Raw genomic sequence first — 18,379 nt, 5'->3', positions numbered from 1 at the left:
GCCCTTCCTGGCCAGCACCTCTGGGAAAGGGGTGGGGGCTGGGAGCCAGGACTCCGGGGTCCTCTCCCTGGCTCTGCTGCTGAGTGGACCCTTCTGGCCCAGCTCCAGTGCTGTTGGGCCTCCCCTGAGAACCCAGGAGTCCTGGCTGTCAGGGAGTCCTCCATCCTCACTGGCTTTCTGCCTCAGTTTCCCCCATCACGTTACCAGTCTGCTTTGTGGAGCTGGGGCCCTCTCCTGGCCAGGGGACGGTGGTTGAAGATTTCTAGCTTTGGTGGGTCTGTTGCTGCCCAGGGGTGACCCTGCCCCCCCACACCGGTGAGGGACTCTGCCTAGCTAGCAGCTCCCTTCCGGCGCCCGCAGCGGCTGGCTCTGGGGGATGTGCTGACGCGGCGTCCCGGCTCCCATGCATAATTCAGGCCACCTAATGCAGTTTTGCTGTCGTGGGCTGCGGCCTCCTCCCAGCCGCCTCCGAAATCGAAACAGCCCCAGCCTGGTTTGGCTCTCAGCTGGCCTGGTGACCCACTGGGTGCCAGGCCCTGCTCTGCCTCTAGGCCCATCTCACCCCACCCAACGCTGGGCAGCCCTCATGCTCTGGGCATGGGTCGGCGTGGCTGTGGGGTGGGGACCCCTGGAGTCGGGGGACAAAGCCCCATGCACCAGTGCGGAGCCCAGGAGGCCTGGCAGGCTCGGGGTCTTGTTCCTGCGTGGGGTGGCTCCCCCTGGGCTGGGGGGCTGAGGAGGGAGGACGTTCTCCTGCTGCCGGGGGGGGGGACTGTGGGACACTCAGATGCCAGAGGGGGGCACGTGTGTCCTGGCCAAGTGCACAGATCAGGAAAGAGGTGAGGGGAACTGAACTCAGAAATCCTGGCTCCCAGCCACTTCCCCCCCCAGCTCTAACCATTACACCCCACTCCCCTCCCAGAGCTGGGAGAGAACCCAGGAGTCCTGGCTCCCAGCTCCTCCCCTGCTTCCTGGTGCCCTGCTCTTCCCATGCTCTGTTAATAGAGGTGTGACTGGGAACGAGGTGTCCCCTCCTTGGTGCTAACGAAGGGGGGCGGGAGGGGGATGCTGTTGCCAGAGGGCCTGGTCCCCTGCTCACCTGGTGCTTCCCCCCCACCCCTGTGATCCCAGCACAAGGGGCACTGTGGGATCTCAATGGGGGCAGGTGCTGGGACCACCCATCTGGCTGGCTGCATCTGCCTTTGCCCCCCCCACCTTCTGGGCCTGGGAGGGGGCTGTGGCCTGGTCACCCCTGCCCTCACCTCCCCCTTCTGCCTCCAGTCCTCATGGGATTTCTACCCACTGCCCCCCCCCCCCGCCAGCTGTCCCTCCCTTCATCCCTCCTCCCACCCCCAGGGGTCACCCACCGTCTGCCCCAGTGGGGGCCAGGTGCTGGCCATGGGGAGGGGTCACCGTTTTAATGGGGCTCTGACAGCCCCCAGCGGGCGCACCCCGCCAATAACACCCCAGCGGGCACAGCCGCACCTGTACTCACAACCCGCCCCCAGCCGATGACGGCAGCCCAAGGGCTGTTCGGGGTCGGGGGGAGCCTGGGGCTGTCACGGGGCGGCTGGGGGTCCGTGCTGGGCTCACACAGGAGTCACTAGGGTGTTGTTCCCCTTTGGGCCCCTTTCTCTCCCCCCCCCACCCCCTGGGGCCGAGCCACGGGGGGGGGGGTGGTTTTGTTCAACAACCCGGAGCTTCAGGGCAGTGAGGGGCTTAAAAGGTGAAAGTACCGGGTGGGGGGGAGATGATGGGAGAGGATTATTAAAGGGAGGGCACAGAGCTCGGAGGGGGGCTGGGAGCTAGGACTCCTGGGTTCCGTCTCCAGCTCTGGGAGGGGAGGGGTCCCTCAGGGTTGGGGAGGGGGGTGGGCTGGGAACTAGGATGCCTGGTTTCTATCCCTGGCCCTGCTGGGTGATCTTGACCATGTCTTGCCCCCTCTCTGTGGCTCAGTTTCCCTCTCTGTAAATGGGGATGATGTTAACATGGCCGGGGGGGGGGGGGCAGCAGGAGACTGCAGCCCTCACAGTGCTTTGAGATTAGTGCTGGCAAAGGACCAGACCATTATCTACAGGGGCTGGTTCTCCCCCCCATGCAAAGAGCCCAGGGAGGGAGGGGATATGGCCAGATGGTCACAGCCCAGAGCAGCTTAAGGGCTGAAATCCCCATGGGGCGGGGGGGTTACTGGGACTGGCAGTGGGCGCTGAGCCAGAACCAGCCCCTGGCACCTCCCCCAGCCAGGCACGCAGGGCCGATGGGATTGGGGGGGGGGACAGGACTGCCCCCTTTGCAGTCCCATCTCCCAGTCTCTGGGGAGGGGGGGTGCTGGCGGCAGGGAGCTGTCCACCCAGGGACACTTTGCCCCGTTTCTCTGCAGCCAGTGTCCCCCTGCCCCCCTACAAGTGAGACGGGCCAGGCCGGACTGCCAGGGAAGAGCCCCCCCTTACTCCCTGCAGCCCAGCCCCATCTACCACCCAGCTTATTTCCAAATGATTAAAAACTGCATCTGCTCATTGGTTTCCTTTTTTATTTCCAGCCCAAGGGCTGAGAAAAAGCCAGGAGCCGTGATCTGCCCGCCCCTTCTCCCTGCAGAAACACAACCAGCCCCCCACCCCTGGCTGATCCCAGGGCTGGAAAAGGCTGATGGGGGGGGGAACCCTCCCCCCAGCTTGCACCATGTTGGAAGACTTCGAGGAACAATAAATAACTTTTGTTTTTTTAAAATGCCTGGGAGCTTCCCTCGCCCCGCCCCAGGCTGGATCTGGGGGGGGGGGGGTCCCATGTCTCCCATTCAGCCCTTGCAGCAAACCTGCGGCGCCCCCCAGTCTGGAGGGGGCGCGGCGCGAGAGGCCCCCGCCGGCGTTCGCACTGGAAAGCGGCCGGCCCCGGGGCTCAGACGTAGGCGGACTCGCTGGACTGGGTCCGGCCCAGCGGTGGCACCTGGTCCGGGGCGGCCGGGTCCTTCTTGCGCCCCTCGCAGACCGACTTGCGCCGGGCCTGCACGCCCCGCACGGCCGTCCGGATCTTGCGCCAGCCCAGGTGGTTGAGCTCGGCCAGGTTGAGCAGCACGCAGATCCCGCTCACGGCGAACATGAAGAGCAGGAAGACGGTCTTCTCGGTGGGCCGGGAGACGTAGCACTCCACCTCCTTGACGCAGGGGTAGCGGTCGCACTCGAAGGTGGCCGGCACGTGGAAGCCGTACAGGACGTACTGGCCCGCCAAGAAGCCGATCTCCAGCGCGTTGCGGAAGACCACCTGGATGATGTAGAAGCGGGAGATGCCCTCCTGCCGCTTGACCTTGGCGCTCTTGGGCGGCCGCCGGGGGGCGCTGGGCAGCTCCTTGACCTCCAGGCAGGCGGGCTCCTCCTTGGCCGAGCCCTCGGGGTTGTGCGCCAGGAGCCCGTTGACGCTCCGCGCCTTCCGGGCGTCCTTCTCCAGCAGCGGGTGGAGGAAGGAATAGCGCCGGTCCCGCTGCTTGGCCGACTGGTGGACCGAGTAGGTGATGAAGCAGAGGCTGGGCGTGCAGACCAGGATGATCTGGAAGACCCAGTAGCGGATGTGGGAGATGGGGAAGGCCTTGTCGTAGCAGGCCTGGTTGCAGCCGGGCTGCAGGGTGTTGCATGTGAACATGGTCTGCTCGTCCTCGTACACCGTCTCGCCCACGATGGCCACGATCAGGATCCGGAAGATGACGACCACCGTCAGCAGGATCCTGCGGGGGGCGGGGGGAGGGACCCAGCTGGGCGTGGCGAGGGGAGCAGGCCCCACTCTGCCGGGAGCCCAGGCTGCGGGGGGAGTTCGTGGCAGGCAGGAGGCCTGGGTTCTTTCCCCAGTGCTGGGAGGGGAGTGGGGTCTAGTGGTTAGAGCGGGGGAGGCTGGGAGTCAGGACTCCTGGGTTTTAGCCCTGTCTCCAAAAGGGCACTGGTGGCTAGTGGTTAGAGAAGGGGGGATCTGGGCTCCAGGACTCCTGAGTCCTATTCCTAGCTCTGTCGTTCTCTTGCTGTAAAATCTCTGGCCAAAGTCCTTTCTCCCCCTGACCCCTCTGTGCCTCAGTTTCCCGCTCTGTATAATGGGATGCCTGATGCTCACTCATCTCCCATCCAGTGCATTAAATTCCCTCAATATTTACAGCCCCAGAGGTGGGGGGGCGGGGCAGGCTCTCTATAATGTTTGGGGATAAACAGTTGGGGGTGACTGTCCGGAGCACCAGAAAGTTTAGCAGCGCTGGGTGATTAAAGCCAGCAGCCTGGCCTCCTCTACACAGCCCAGCTGTGCTAACGGGGGGGCCCTGTTGCCCCCCATTGGGGAGCTGCTGCCCCATGCCTGTCACGTGGGGGGAGGGGGGTGAAGAACGCCAGGAGGCTGGGGTGGGGCAGAACTCATGGGGCAGGGGAGTGAATTGAAGTGGGCCCGAGTTGCTGGAGGCAGGGGAGAATCAAGGGCTGGGTTGTGGGGGGATGACAGCTCCAGCAGCGGGGTTCACAATCCCCCAACCCAATAAAGCTGGGTGAGGGGACAACACTAGCCCCCTTCCCCCCCAAGCCCTCCAGGGCTGGGCAGGGGGCATTCACCCATCACCAGTCACCCCAAGCTCCTGGCGGCATTTCAAAAATCTCTTCTGTCTTGGGGGGTCTGAGACAGGATCGCTGATCTCTGCAGGTTGGCAAGACTGTGGGAGCTACATTCGGGGGAAGGGAGTCAGGACTCCTGGGTTCTATCCCAGCTCAGGGAGAGGAGGGGAGGGGGGTCTCGTGGTTAGAACAGGGCGGTGCTGGGAGCTAGGACGCTCGGTGGCTTTCCCTGGGGCCTTTCACGCCCAACCCTGCACCCTTAGAATGCAGCTACCTCTGGGGTGGAGCGCCGCAGCCAGCAAACCCCAGCAGGCGAGGGGTTAACTCCGTCAGGAAGACAAAGCCCACCCCAGGATCTGAATCGGTGGGGCCAGAGACACCCCCTCCACATGCCCACCAGCCGGGGGGGCAGGGGGCAGCACACGCAAACCCCACAGGGCTGAAACCAGCATCCTCCTGGCCTCAGTGATGGGGCAGCGGCCTCGCCTGTCTCTCCTCCCTCGGCACCGGTCACAATCTCACCCAGGGGGCTGGCAATGAAACACTGGGCGTGCTCCACCAGAACTGGCCCCCCCTTGGGCCGGGCGCTGCCCAGACCCTGGCCAAGATCAGGGCCCCATCGGGTCGGGCATCGGAGACCCAGCAGGAGACAGTCCTTGCCCCAAAGAACTCACCATCTGAGCAAAGGGCAGATTTTTCTCCCACATTACAGCTGGGGAAACTGAGGCCCAGAGCGATGCAGCGACTTGCCCAGGGAATCAGGGCAGAGCAGGGATTAGGTCCCAGGGCATTAACCCCACGGCCGTGCCCTTCTGGGCCACTGACCCGCAGGAGAGCTGGTCCACCATATCCCCACTGCCCCAGCTGCCTAGGGCCCTGCCTGGAATGAGAGCCTCACGCCTGTCAGGGGATCGATCCTCGCAGCCCCTGAAAGACGAACCTGCTAGACCCATAGTACAGACAGGGAAATTGAGTCAGGGGTTTCCACAAGGCCACCCAAGAACATAGTCACAGAATTGGGGATGGAACCCAGGAGTCCTGGCTCTCAGCTCCCCTGCTCTAACCACTAGACCCCACTCCCCCACAATACACCATGCCCAGGGGCCCTTTAATGGAAGCTGATGAGTCAGATGATGGGCATAGGCTCACATGTGGGCCCCTCCCTCCCTGCAGTAAAGCCCCCAGGGCCTTCACCAGCCCAGTGACTCTGGGCGACGGGCCCCCACAGGGCCCCTGCCAGACGCCATGCGCTGGATTCTGCCCTGACGCAGGCTGGGGCCACCTGCTGCACCCCACTCCAACCTGCCCCCACGGCCCAGCCCTGGACCCAGTGGAGAGGAACTGAGCGCTGCCGAGGGCAGCGTTACCGGGCGGCCGGGCAACAGGGCTGTGCCTGGTGGTGGGGTGGAGCGCACGAGGCCTGGCTTCCATTCCCAGAGCTGCCACAGACCACCCGAGTCACCTCGGGCGGCTCGCCCAAGCTCCGTGCCTCAGTTTCCCCAGCCGTAAAATGGGTAGAACAATCCCTCCTCGGTCTACCTGGGCGGGGAGGGCTATGGGGCAGGAGGATGGGGCGTATGCCCCACACCACCGCTGAGAGGGTCCACTAGGAGGCGCCAGGGAGCAGGGATTGATTAATCAGCCAGGAGGCCGGCGTCGGGAGGGGCCTGTGTAAAGCCAGGGAGCTGGCAGCCGAAGGAGGCTGCAGGGAAGACCCAGGCTCCCCTGCCGGTGGGATTCTGATACCCCCCCGGGAAGGGGGAACCCCGGAGACAGCCGGCCAGAGGGCTGAGTCCCCAAGAGGAGGCTGCGGCTCCGGGAGCGAGGGGTCCGCGGGGTGGGACGGCTCCGCAGGAGATCAGAGCTAATCCCCAGAGCGTGCAGGAGATCGCTCACCGCAGGTGATGCTGACCCGTGACGAGCAGGGCCTGTCTCGGCTGGGGGTCTGTGTGGCGTGACAGGGGCCCCCCTGGTCTCAGCCGGGGGTCTGTGTGGCGCCCCCCCCGATGCCCCGCAAGCTGGGATGACGGGTTGTTGCAGCACATGCCAGGGGATCCCTGGGCTGCTCATGTCCTCTCTGATCTGGAGGCCGCTTGTCCTGCCCCGAGGCCAAACCCGCCGGGCCGCCCGCGAGCATCAGCTGGGAACCGTAGGGTGGGGAGTGAGGCTGGGGTCTGGGCCCTCAAGGCCCCACCCCGCTGTGTCCCGCTCGGGAACCCCTCCGCATCCGAACCCTCCTGCTCATCTCCGCCCCGATCCCGCTTCGCTCGGCCGAGGGGCCCTAAAACACCGTATGGGCCCAGCCCGGGCTCCCAGCCTGCCAACAGGGTCCGGAACATGCAGCCAACCAGAGCCTGGGACCAGACCCGACAGCGTGATCCTGAAATGGGGGTCAGTCCCTGCTGGGAAACGGCCCCCCCGACATGAGACGGGTGCCCCCAGGAATCTCACAGCCTGGAGTCAGCGTCCCCCACCATCCGTCCATCCTCCCCTGTCCCTCTCTCTCCTCCCGCCCTGCCCGTCCTGGCACTGAGCGCCCAGCTCCGCCCGTCCCCTCTGCCCCTTCGGTCCAGAGCTGCCCCCTCCGCCCCCCCGTGCAGCCTCCTCCCGGCCCCACTGCCTTGGTGGCTTTGTGCCAGAGCTGGAGGTTGCTCCCCCCCCCAGTTTTCCCTGGCTGACCTCTAGGGTCAGGCTGGCGCATCTGCCCCCGGGGCCTGCGGGCAGGGAGGGGACAGCGAGCGTGAGCAGCTGGCTGGTTCCCCCGGCACTGATCCGCAGCCCCGCGGGGAGGGCAGCTACCGGCTCCTTCATTGCCACCTGGCAGAGGGGTTGCCGGGTCGGAACAGGGCCCCTGGCGCCCCCCACACACATCGCCCCATATCCACACACACCCAACCCCCCCCCCACCGCAGTGCAGGGTGGGTGCTGGGTTTGCTCTTCACGCGGATAGCACCTCCCCCGGCCGGGATCCCACAGCACGCAGTCTGCAAACCCCCCATCCCGTAGATCCGGGGCCGAACCCGCATTCTACAGAGGGGGAAACTGAGGCAGAATGAGGGGATGGGACTTGCTAAAGATCACTCGGGAAGGCTGTGTCCGGAATAGAACCTGGATCCTGCCTCCAGTCCCCCGGCTCTAACCACTAGCCCTGCTCCCCTGCCAGAGCTGGGAGAGAACCCAGGAGTCCTGGCTCCCCTCCCACTCCAGAACCCCAGCATCCTGCTCTAACCATCAGACCCACTGGGCTCTCCCGGCGGGTAATTTGGGCACGTGCCTCTCCTGCTGCTACAGCTGGCAACCCTGGCCCCAGCTCCTTGCAAGGGGCCAGTGCCCCCCCCCCCGCGGCCAGCCCCCACCGCCGGAGGGCTCAGGGGTGCTGGAACTCGGGGTGCCTCCGCTTGACGCGGCTTCCATAAAACCCCGGATTTACCGTTCGGGTCAATGGCTCTCGGCACCCCCACGACACAAACTCTTCCAGCCCCCCAGGGAGGGTGCATGTGCCCCCCGGCTCCCCTGTGGCCAGCGCCCGCTCCAGAGCCGAAGGGTGCACGGGGTCAGACCCCCCCCCAGAGCCGGAGGGTGCACGGGGTCAGACCCCCCCCCAGAGCCGGAGGGTGCACGGGGTCAGACCCCCCCCGCCCAGAGCCGGAGGGTGCACGGGCTCAGACCCCCCCCACCCAGAGCCGGAGGGTGCACGGGGTCAGACCCCCCCCCACCCAGAGCCGGAGGGTGCACGGGACCAGCCCCCCCCCGCCCAGAGCCGGAGGGTGCACGGGGTCAGACCCCCCCCCAGAGCCGGAGGGTGCACGGGACCCCCCCGGGACCCCCCCCGCCCCGCGCACCTGCCGATCATCGTCGAGTGCTGCTGCACCGCGGCCTCCAGCAGCCTCTCCAGGATCGTCCACTCGCCCATCGCGGCGGGACCCCGGGCCGCTCCCCCGGCCCCGTCAGCGGCGGGGACCCCGGCGTCCGGGCCCGCGCCGGGCAGCCCGGCCCATGGGAGCGGGGCTGGGGCGCGCCCGCCGCGCGCGGCCACCTGCGCCGCTGCCGAGGAGGCCGGGGCGGGAGGCGGCGGCGGGGGGGGCGCGGCCCCCCCGGAGCGGGACGGGCGGGAGGCGGCGGGGGGGGCCCGGGGCGGCGGCCAAAGGGACGTGGGATCGATCCCTGCGGGGCAGCGCCGCGTGAAGGCGCCGAGGCACAAACACACACACACACACACTGCAACAACACACACCCATCACACACACACACACCCATCACACACACACTGCAACAACACACCCCCATCACACACACACACACTGCAACAACACACACCCCCATTACACACACACTGCAACAACACACACCCATCACACACACACTGCAACAACACACACCCATCACACACACACACACCCATCACACACACACTGCAACAACACACACCCATCACACACACACACACTGCAACAACACACACCCCCATTACACACACACTGCAACAACACACACCCATCACACACACACTGCAACAACACACACCCATCACACACACACACACCCATCACACACACACTGCAACAACACACACCCATCACACACACACACACTGCAACAACACACACCCATCACACACACACACACCCATCACACACACACTGCAACAACACACACCCATCACACACACACACACCCATCACACACACACTGCAACAACACACACCCATCACACACACACACACTGCAACAACACACACCCATCACACACACACACCCCCATCACACACACACTGCAACAACACACACCCATCACACACACACACACACCCATCACACACACACTGCAACAACACACACCCATCACACACACACACACACCCATCACACACACACTGCAACAACACACACCCATCACACACACACACACACCCATCACACACACACTGCAACAACACACACCCATCACACACACACACACCCATCACACACACACTGCAACAACACACACCCATCACACACACACACACCCATCACACACACACTGCAACAACACACACCCATCACACACACACACACACCCATCACACGCACACTGCAACAACACACACCCATCACACACACACACACCCATCACACGCACACTGCAACAACACACACCCATCACACACACACACACACCCATCACACGCACACTGCAACAACACACACCCATCACACACACACACACCCATCACACACACACTGCAACAACACACCCCCATCACACACACACACACTGCAACAACACACACCCATCACACACACACTGCAACAACACACACCCATCACACACACACACCCATCACACACACACTGCAACAACACACACCCATCACACACACACACACCCATCACACACACACTGCAACAACACACACCCATCACACACACACACACCCATCACACACACACTGCAACAACACACACCCATCACACACACACACACCCATCACACACACACTGCAACAACACACACCCATCACACACACACACACCCATCACACACACACTGCAACAACACACACCCATCACACACACCCATCACACACACACTGCAACAACACACACCCATCACACACACACACCCCCATCACACACACACTGCAACAACACACACCCATCACACACACACCCCCATCACACACACACTGCAACAACACACACCCATCACACACACACACACCCATCACACACACACTGCAACAACACACACCCATCACACACACACACCCCCATCACACACACACTGCAACAACACACACCCATCACACACACACACACCCATCACACACACACTGCAACAACACACACCCATCACACACACACACCCCCATCACACACACACTGCAACAACACACACCCATCACACACACACCCCCATCACACACACACTGCAACAACACACACCCATCACACACACACACCCATCACACACACACTGCAACAACACACACCCATCACACACACACACACCCATCACACACACACTGCAACAACACACACCCATCACACACACACACACCCATCACACACACACTGCAACAACACACACCCATCACACACACACACACCCATCACACACACACTGCAACAACACACACCCATCACACACACACACACACCCATCACACACACACTGCAACAACACACACCCATCACACACACACACACACCCATCACACACACACTGCAACAACACACACCCATCACACACACACACACACCCATCACACACACACTGCAACAACACACACCCATCACACACACACACACCCATCACACACACACTGCAACAACACACACCCATCACACACACACACACCCATCACACACACACTGCAACAACACACACCCATCACACACACACACACACCCATCACACGCACACTGCAACAACACACACCCATCACACACACACACACCCATCACACGCACACTGCAACAACACACACCCATCACACACACACACACACCCATCACACGCACACTGCAACAACACACACCCATCACACACACACACACCCATCACACACACACTGCAACAACACACCCCCATCACACACACACACACTGCAACAACACACACCCATCACACACACACTGCAACAACACACACCCATCACACACACACACACCCATCACACACACACTGCAACAACACACACCCATCACACACACACACACCCATCACACACACACTGCAACAACACACACCCATCACACACACACACACCCATCACACACACACTGCAACAACACACACCCATCACACACACACACACCCATCACACACACACTGCAACAACACACACCCATCACACACACACACACCCATCACACACACACTGCAACAACACACACCCATCACACACACACACACCCATCACACACACACCCATCACACACACACTGCAACAACACACACCCATCACACACACACCCATCACACACACACTGCAACAACACACACCCATCACACACACACACACCCATCACACACACACTGCAACAACACACACCCATCACACACACACACACCCATCACACACACACTGCAACAACACACACCCATCACACACACACACACCCATCACACACACACTGCAACAACACACACCCATCACACACACACACCCATCACACACACACTGCAACAACACACACCCATCACACACACACACACCCATCACACACACACTGCAACAACACACCCCCATCACACACACACACCCCCATCGCACACACACTGCAACAACACACACCCATCACACACACACTGCAACACCACACACACCCATCACACACACACACACTGCAACACCACACACACCCATCACACACACACCCATCACACACACACTGCAACAACACACACCCATCACACACACACACTGCAACAACACACACACCCATCACACACACACACTGCAACAACACACACACCCATCACACACACACACACACACTGCAACAACACACACACCCATAACACACATTGCAACCACACACACATACACACACATTGCAACCACACACACACATTGCAACAATGCCCAGATACATACACCGATAACACACATTGCAACAGTGCATAAAGACGCGCGCACACACACATTGCAACAGCATGCACATATTGCAACAGTGCGCAGACACACACATTACAATGTACACACATTGCAACAGCACACACGCACTCATTGCAACAATGCACAAAGACACACACATTACAACGCACATACATTGGAACAGCACACACTTCGCAACATTGTAGATACATACAGCCATAACACACATTGCAAACACAATGCACACAGACACACGCACATTACAACAACGCACACATGCACACACATCACACACACTGCAACAACACACACTGCAACAGTGCGCGTGCACACATCGCAACAACACACATTGCAACAACACACACAAATACACACATTGCAACAACGCGCGCACACACCTTGCAACAATGCACTCACACAAATATTCACACATCCCAACACACATACACACACATACACATCCCAAGCATGTGCGCACACACAGACACACTCACAAATTGCAGCACTAAACACATGCCACAACAAAGCGCGCACACAAATCACAGTGCAACAATATACACGTCACAACAATGCACCCACACCCAGCTGTGAAGATCTTAGAGGAGGAGCCTGGGTGAGGAGGCGGCGAGGTGGGTTTGTTTTTCCTGTACACACACATTGCCGCGTTGCAGTGTGTTCCCACAAACAGCCGTGAGCGGGAACGCGCGGCAGGTTTGTGTGCTGGTGTGTTGAAGTGTCACGCGCACACACAGGTGTCTTGCAGGACTTCGGAGCCGGCACGCAATAGCCACACACCCTGGATGCGATGCGGTATCCCTGCACACACACACTTCTCTCTCCGAGGCTGTTCTCAGCTCCCATTCCCCCTGAGGGTCACTAGCAGGGGGCTGGGGCTCAGGGCTGAAGGGCACCGGCAGAGCTGGGGGTGGGAGCGGCTCCACGGCGAGGGCAGAGAGGGAAACTGAGGCACAGAGCGGGGCAGTGGAGAGGTCGGTGGCCGAAGTAGAGCCCTCGGCCCGGCCCGGCATTGCCCCGCACTGTCTGACGGCCAGCTGTCTGTCGGTCTGTGTGTCCGTCCCGTGCTCATCCCACAAGGAGCCGGGAGGGGGCATTTCCGTTCCAGGGGGAGCTTCATAGGATGAGCCCCCAGACTGGGGAGATGATTGGGGGGGGCAGTTATTGGCGGTGGGGGGGCAGTTATTGGCGGTGGGGGGAAGGCTGTGGCTGATGCTGGCAGAGCCCCAGGCCCACGTCCCATGCTGCCCCCCCCCCGGCGGGGTCTGTCCCCGGGCGATCCCAGCCAGGGCACCCCGCGACTCCCTCCGCCAGCGCCCCGAGGAGCCGCCCGCAGCAGTGGGACAAAGGCAGGGGGCTGGCTCAGAGCAGGCAGCCTTCTATGTCCCCCCCTTAGTGATGCCCCAGCAGCGCAGAGCAGTGGGGTTCAGGGGTGACCGAAGTGGGGGGCTGGTTTAGGTTCGGCTCCTGCATGTTTTTGGGGGGGTAGATTTGGGGACCCCCCCGCAGGGTTGGGTTGTTTTGCAGCATCTGCTACAAAGCAGCCCAGGGGAGGTTCAGGGTTGTGTGATGAGCACTTCCTCACCCCCACCTAATGGCCACACCGGGTATTGCAAGACCTGTCTCTGGCAGCTGGGAGTTGGTTAATTAAGCAGGTTCGCTAATTACCCCAGCCCTGGTTGGTTATTGAACGGTGCTGGAGCTCCTGCAAACCAGGGCCGTGGGCTGTGGTATGAATCTCCACCGTGCCAGACTGCCCCCCTCTGCGTGGTGCTCAGCATGGGGACACGGCTTCCTGCAGCCCCCCCAGGTACGCGGGTGTGTACACGCTCACACCCGCACACGCATGCGAGTCTCGACAGCCCCTGCCTCGGAGGTCAGGGCTCCTGGGTTCCATGTCCCCCTCTGCCGGGCAATGCCAGGCAAGCCGCTTCCCCGTTCCGTGCCTCAGTTTCCCTTCCCACCCTTTGTCTGGTTAGACTGGCAGCTCTTTGGGGCAGGGACTGTCTCCCGCTCTGTGTCTTTGCTGCACCCGGGACAATGGGGCCCTGTGCCTGGCCCGACGGGGGGGCCCCGATCTCCATCGGGCTGTGTGCACCAGTCATGTGCCTAATAACTGTTTAACAGCGTCAGGATGCGATGCATTCTCCCTCCCTGGGGAGCGCTTTCCTCGGAGGGCTGCTTAGCTCAGCCTCCGGCATCTGGACTGGAACCAGGGACCCGCGGGGAGGTGCTGGGGGGAGTCAGGTGCCCTTGCCTAGCGAGAGCCGCCCAGCGCCACGCTCGGCCCTTAAAAGACATGGCCCCGATCGCCCTCCCTACCCCGTCAGCCGCAGGGCGTCGCTGGTTGACGATGATACAGGGCCCGCACGCCCGCTCCCTGCCGTCGGCCGGTTCTGTCCTCGCGCAAAGAGCTCAGCGCCCGGGCGGGGGGTCGACGCCGCGGGCCAGGAGCCCATTCGCTAGCGGAATGGGGTTAGCCCAGCCGTAGCCTCGCTCCCGGCGCCCCCGCAGTGAACTAACCCCATTGCCATCGTAGTCATCAGCTCCCCCCCGCCCCATCGCCTCCAGCTCACGGGCGGGAGGGGGCCGGCGACGTGTCCGGTGTCTGACTGGAGGCTCAAGACGTAACACGCGGCGCTGGGACTGGCAGGGCGCTGTACAGGCTGGAGATGGGTAAGCACGGGGCGGGGGAGGGAGGGAGGTGGATGTTTGTGTCATGGGTGTACTCTGCGTGTGTGAGCGCACACGCACTGGATGGATGTTGCATTGGGTGCGGCGTGCATGTGTAATGAGTGTGTGTTGGGCACGCAAGGTGTGGAATGAGCATGTGGGGCGTGCAATGAGCGTGTGTGGGGCGTGTAATGAGCGCCTGGTGGGCATGCGGGGCATGTAATAAGCGTGTGCGGCGAGTGTAATGAGCATGGAGGGCTAGCTCAGTGGTTTGAGCGTTGGCCTGCTAAACCCAGGGTTGTGAGTTCAATCCTTGAGGGGGGCATTTAGGGATCTGGGGCAAAAATTGGGGATTGGTCCTGCTTTGAGCAGGGGGTTGGACTAGATGACCTCCTGAGGTCCCTTCCAACCCTGATATTCTATGATTCTATGTGCGGGCATGTAATGAGTGTGAGTGGAGTCTGTGGGTCATATAATGAGTGTGTGGCCATGCAGGGAGTGTAATGAGCCCGTGTGGGGTGTGTGTAATGAGCACCTGTTGGGCATTTGGGGTGTGTGGCATGTGTAATGAGCATGTGCAGGCGTGTAATGAGTGTGAGCAGGTTATGTGGGTCATGTGTGGCTGTACGGGGCGTGTCATGAGCCCGTGCGGGGCGTGTAACACCCCCAGCCACTCTGGCCCATGGCTGTGTCTAACCAGGGCCCAGCTGTGCCCTAGGCAGGCCGGGGGAGAAACAAGGGCTGGCAAAGTGCCACACTGCCTGGCCATGTCTCCCTGCCCCAGAGACAGCGGCGGGCAGGGAAAAGGGTTGTGTCCTGGGGGGACTTTTGGGGCTGGATTGTTAAGGGGGTAGAGCCCCCCTCTCTGCCCCAATGCACCATACTGGAAATGGGTGTCCACAGATAAGAGCCTACTACTGCTGCCAGCTGGCAGAGCTGGTCCCACAGCAGAGCCCCAAGCTCTGGGGACAAAGGCAGCGGCTCCAGCAGAGGCTCAGGCAGGCAGTGACGGAGGTTCGGTTCCTGGCACCACTGCAGATTGTGTGTGGGACCTTGGGCCCAGCGCGGAAAAGGAGACAGTGACGCTCCTCCAGTGAAGGAACGTGTGTAAACGCTCCGGGAGCATCTGGGTGCCCAGTGCGGGGCCGGTGCTCTGTGGGGGGCGGCTAGCTGGCTCTGAATGCAGCTCTCTGGGGGTGGCCAGCAAGGTTTATTGCAATGATCCGTTTCTCCTCCTCTAGGAGTGTAATATCCCTGCCGCGATCCTGCCACCAGGGTCGATCTCCGGCGCCCCTCCTAGCACGGAAGCTGCAGCGGAGATCAGAGCTGTTTGCTTTGCTGTGGTTACAGGGACGCGCCAGCTGGCCTGATGGGCTGGAAATCCCACGGCCGCCCTAAGGTCATGTGTGCAAGGAAAAGGCCCCTCTAGCCCTGGGTCCTCTCAACCTCCAGAGATAAGTTGGTATCAAGCACAGCGGCCTCCAGACAGCTATTTATGTTGCTGTAACACTTGGTCGAGATCAGGGCGCCGTCGGGCCGGGCGCTGCCCAGACCCCGACCGAGATCAGGGCGCCGTCGGGCCGGGCGCTGCCCAGACCCCGACCGAGATCAGGGCCCCGTCGGGCCGGGCGCTGCCCAGACCCCGACCGAGATCAGGGCCCCGTCGGGCCGGGCGCTGCCCAGACCCCGACCGGGATCAGGGCCCCGTCGGGCCGGGCGCTGCCCAGACCCCGACCGGGATCAGGGCCCCGTCGGGCCGGGCGCTGCCCAGACCCCGACCGGGATCAGGGCCCCGTCGGGCCGGGCGCTGCCCAGACCCCGACCGGGATCAGGGCCCCGTCGGGCCGGGCGCTGCCCAGACCCCGACCGGGATCAGGGCCCCGTCGGGCCGGGCGCTGCCCAGACCCCGACCGGGATCAGGGCCCCGTCGGGCCGGGCGCTGCCCAGACCCCGACCGAGATCAGGGCCCCGTCGGGCCGGGCGCTGCCCAGACCCCGACCGAGATCAGGGCCCCGTCGGGCCGGGCGCTGCCCAGACCCCGACCGAGATCAGGGCCCCGTCGGGCCGGGCGCTGCAGAGATACAGCTGGAGACAATTCAGCTGAGTGACCAGCGTGCTTAGCCCAGTGAGCCTACAACAACAAACCTGCTTGAGCAGTCCCAGTGCTCCCGAGAGACCCTACAATAACAAACCGTGTGCATAGCTCCAGCACTCAGGAGGGACCCTACAACAACAAACTTCGCTTTCCCTGCCACTTCTTGAATTCCCCACTCCCTTGCCTCCCAGAGCTCTCCTGCTCGCTGGCTGGTGGGGGCGCGGGTGTTAAACCAGTGGAGATGGGTCGGGGTCCCCCCCCGCCGCCTCCATGCATGAGGCGGGCTAGGAGTGCGAGAAAGTCGTTGCCATGGCGACGCAAGGTGGCAGGCGGGTTGGCTGTGACCTCGTTAAAGCTGATCGGCGTGTGGGACTTGCTCCGTCGTTAGGCAACTTAGGGCTCAGCGGGGGATTTGTGTCCCACCCCAGGTGTCCCGGTTATCCCAGGGCCCTGCCGGGCCGCTGGTAAGAGCTGCTGGCTGCCCGCTGACCAGGGGGTGCTGGGCACCCAAGTCACTGAGAGCTGTCCTTTTATCTTCGTTAATCGGAGCACGGAGAGCTTGAGGGCCGGCAGCATAGCTGGGGCAAAGGCTGCCCTGGATGTGGGGCAGGGGGCATGCAGCAGGCAGGGCCTGGGCATGGCTGGCTAGCAGTCCCGGACTCCTGGGTTCAATTTCCTGCTCGTGGAGGGAGCAGGGACAGTGCAGAGGGTGGGGATGGGACGAGGCGTCTATTCCCCGCTCTGCCGTGGGACTGCAGGCAGCTCCCTTCACTCTCCGCACGACGGTTTCCAGTTTTGCTTGCTTAGGCTGGGGGCTCTTTGGAGCAGGGATTGTACCTTGGAATCTGGGTGGTGCCCGGCCCCATGGGGGCCCCAATCTGGGTCCTGAACAGAGACTCCCTGAGTCCCCAGTGCACAAATCCTCAGATTAATGGGAATAAGGAGTGTCTGTTCTTAGAGGGGTGGAGCCCAACCCTGCTCCTTTCCTCCATATTTCACTCCTGGCTGCTTGCAGTGGGAAAGACCCCTAGGAGTCTGTCCACACTGCGCACCAAGCCCCGGCTCTGACTCCAGTTTGAGCCCACACACAAATTCGTCTGACTCGGGTCAGCTCAGGACCCAGGTCCAACTAAGGACCCATCTGTGGGGGTCTGAGCCCAAGTCCTGCTAAGACTCCGGTCTGAGCCCTGCTATCCTGCAGTGTGGACGCGGCTCCAGCTGCAGCGCCGAGGCAGAAGGTCTGTGTCATGCAGTCTGGATGGGAGACCTGGGGCTGGCAATTGCAAGCCCAATGCAGCGTGGACCTGAGTCCACCTGGGTCCCCCAGACCTGGTTTTACAAAGTAGCGTGGACATATTCTAACTCCCGCCAATGCACTGTACAGGAGCCTGAGCACCTGACGCCAGGCTGAGGGGCTCAATCACATGGCAGGGCGC

At 62.2% G+C, this 18,379-nt stretch overlaps 1 protein-coding gene across 1 annotated transcript; it reads right to left on the bottom strand.

Annotated features, from left to right (window-relative positions):
* Positions 1-2,609: 2,609 nt before the first annotated feature.
* LOC140901912 (gap junction delta-2 protein) lies at positions 2,610-8,487 on the bottom strand. Its single transcript, XM_073321364.2, has 2 exons — positions 8,417-8,487; positions 2,610-3,715 (listed from the first exon to the last, which is right to left on the bottom strand). Exons 1-2 carry the CDS (start codon positions 8,485-8,487, stop codon positions 2,896-2,898), a joined length of 891 nt encoding a protein of 296 aa, XP_073177465.2. The 3' UTR covers positions 2,610-2,895.
* Between the last annotated feature and the right edge of the window lie 9,892 nt (positions 8,488-18,379).

This window comes from Lepidochelys kempii, chromosome 23 (genome assembly GCF_965140285.1).
Source record: "Lepidochelys kempii isolate rLepKem1 chromosome 23, rLepKem1.hap1, whole genome shotgun sequence".
Lineage (NCBI taxonomy): Eukaryota > Metazoa > Chordata > Testudines > Cheloniidae > Lepidochelys > Lepidochelys kempii.
This window is presented reverse-complemented; position numbering and strand designations above follow the sequence as displayed.

Excerpts from the sequence above, each read along its gene's own strand:
- LOC140901912 (XM_073321364.2), bottom strand. The coding sequence starts at position 8,487 with ATGGGCGAGTGGACGATCCTGGAGAGGCTGCTGGAGGCCGCGGTGCAG. Across the intron at positions 3,716-8,416 it reads CACTCGACGATGATCGGCAG|GATCCTGCTGACGGTGGTCG; the intron begins GTGCGCGGGGCG and ends CGCCCCCCGCAG.